The sequence below is a fragment of the Fukomys damarensis genome, unplaced genomic scaffold (assembly GCF_012274545.1).
Source record: "Fukomys damarensis isolate Sample0158 unplaced genomic scaffold, DMR_v1.0_HiC HiC_scaffold_3, whole genome shotgun sequence".
NCBI classification, from domain to species: Eukaryota; Metazoa; Chordata; class Mammalia; order Rodentia; family Bathyergidae; genus Fukomys; species Fukomys damarensis.
The window spans coordinates 11,374,097-11,376,298 of record NW_022900915.1 but is presented as its reverse complement, the minus strand read 5'-3'; the positions used below and the strand labels follow the sequence as shown (position 1 = coordinate 11,376,298).

Sequence of the window (2,202 nt, the reverse complement as noted above, 5' to 3'; positions counted from 1 at the left end):
AAAAAATTACAATTTAAAAATCTTAGTGATGAAAATATTCTGAAATTCGATAGTGGTAATGGTTCTACAACTTTGTGACTTACTAAAGCCCATGGCACCATACACTTTGTAAAAGTGGATATTACAATGTGTGAAATGTATCTCATGGGAAAGAATAGGTCAAATCTCACTGTCTAGAATCTCCCTATCCCACTTCTTTTGTTGTTGTTGTTTTGGTACCAGGGATTGAACTCGGGACCTTGAATTTGAGACTCAGGCAGCAGGACCACTGAGCTAAGTCCTTGGCTCCCTACCCCACTTCTCTTATCTAATGTAAGGTATTAAAATAGGACGGTGTATCTCCGCCCCTTGATCTTTCATTCCATTGTACCTTTATCTGAAATTGGCCTCTTCAGATCCTCTCTACTTCACAGTCTGGTCTTCTTTCATCTAAACAATTCTAAAACAATGCCCTGTGTTCCCTTTATCAGCCTTCCTAAATCATTCTACCCAATGCTTCGGCAAAATCCACCACACAGTGTTCTCGATTCCTCTTCCCTCCATATTCAGTCGGCAGGCAAACCTCTCTCCTTGTATCCACAGATCATCATTCCAGCCCAAATCACCACCATCTCCTATCCTTCAGTCTATTTGTCAAACTGTTAAAGTGAAGCACACAGTAAACAAAACAACTCAGTGTCATTTCTATGTATAAAACCCTTTTGTTGGGCCTCCACTGTGTGTACTCAGCCAAAAGAGAAAATAACCTACGTTACCAGAGTCTGCATCTCTATGTTCATCTTTCTGCCCTTAGGTTCCTAATCAAGATAAACTTTCAGGATACACCCACTTTTCTGTTATTATTTTAAGAGCATGCTTTTTCTGACTAGGTCACGGCATCGAGACTTAGCTAAGGATCCTTTCTTTACCTTTCTCACTGGGCTATCCTCTGTGTGTTCCTGTAGAACCAGTACCAAGCCTTACAAAACTGCATACTAATTCCCTTGTTCATCATCCAGCTTCTTCCTCAGAAGGTCAGCTCCATAACAGCAGGGTTGTGCTTTTCTTGTTCACCCAATCGAGGTTATCATTGCATGCTTTCAGTCTCTATTAAATTCTGTGGCACTTGGAGCCTGTACCATTTTATTGACTATATCACTATGAGCTGCCTTTTATTCTGCTGCATCGCAAACCTTTGCAGCAGAAGCACTCTTAAAAGCACACAAAGGGAGGACCTAGCATGGGTGGCATTTTGTACCTGGTAAGTCTCGATGGGGCGGTTTTCCATGTTGAGATCCCAGACTTTGACGGTCAGATAGTCCCTGGTCATGATATACCTCCCGCTGTGGCTGAACTTCACATCCGAAATTGAAGATATAATTTCAGAGAAAAATGATCTGTTGCTTGGATCTTCCGGCTCTTCAAAAACTGCAAAACAAAAGCAAAACAAGATGAACTCTGTACATCTTCATCAGCAGGCTTTAATATGTTCGGGCCAGCCAGGAAACAGTCGCGTATCGTGAAGTAGGGCTGGCTGGTGCCTGCAGACTGTAAGCAGGTTGTGAACAAGACCATTGGCTCCTGGAAGCAGAAAGGGCAGTGGCTGGTGTCACAATCCTTGCTTTTGAAAGGACTACGTGGGACCTTCCCAAGTTCATAACTGGCACTGTTTCCAAGCTGCAGATTGAGGTACCTACCTGTCTCACATTTCCTCTGGTCTCTGGTGTTACTATATAAACCTAAACTTGGAGTCATATTAGATGCTTAAACATTTTTCTAGCTCTTGAGATACAACAAAATATCCTAATTTTAACTGTACAGTTCAGTGGTTTTTAGTTTACTATGTATTCATGCAGCTATTACCACAATCTAAATTCAGATTGCTTTCACCAACCTCTTCCAAAAACCCCTTCGTAGCACTGGCAGTTACTATTCATTCTCCACTAATGCAGTCTCAGGCAAACATGAAATCTACTCTCTAGTTCTTATTCTAGAAATTTAACATAAATGGGATCATTTATGCCCTGTCATTGTGGTGATTTGTGCCTCCCTTCTTTCATTTAGCATAACGTTTTCAAACAGCATCCATGTATTTTATTCTTTTTTTTATATATGACTGGATAATATTCCGTTGCATGGATCGACCATATTTGATTTATTCATCAGTTGGTGAACATTTGTGTTTTTTCCACTTTGACTTTTTTTTTTTTTTTTTTTTTTTGG

The 2,202-nt window shown here is 40.5% G+C and overlaps 1 protein-coding gene across 7 annotated transcripts in view; it reads right to left on the bottom strand.

Moving 5' to 3' along the window:
• Ppp2r2b (protein phosphatase 2 regulatory subunit Bbeta) overlaps window positions 1–2,202 on the bottom strand; it is a 508,455-nt gene that overhangs the window by 9,074 nt on the left and 497,179 nt on the right. For all 7 annotated transcript variants that reach the window (XM_010627064.3, XM_010627065.3, XM_010627066.3 and 4 more), the window contains one exon: window positions 1,238–1,407. In XM_010627064.3, coding sequence (XP_010625366.1) covers window positions 1,238–1,407 — 170 coding nt within the window. The remainder of the gene's footprint in view (window positions 1–1,237; window positions 1,408–2,202) is intronic.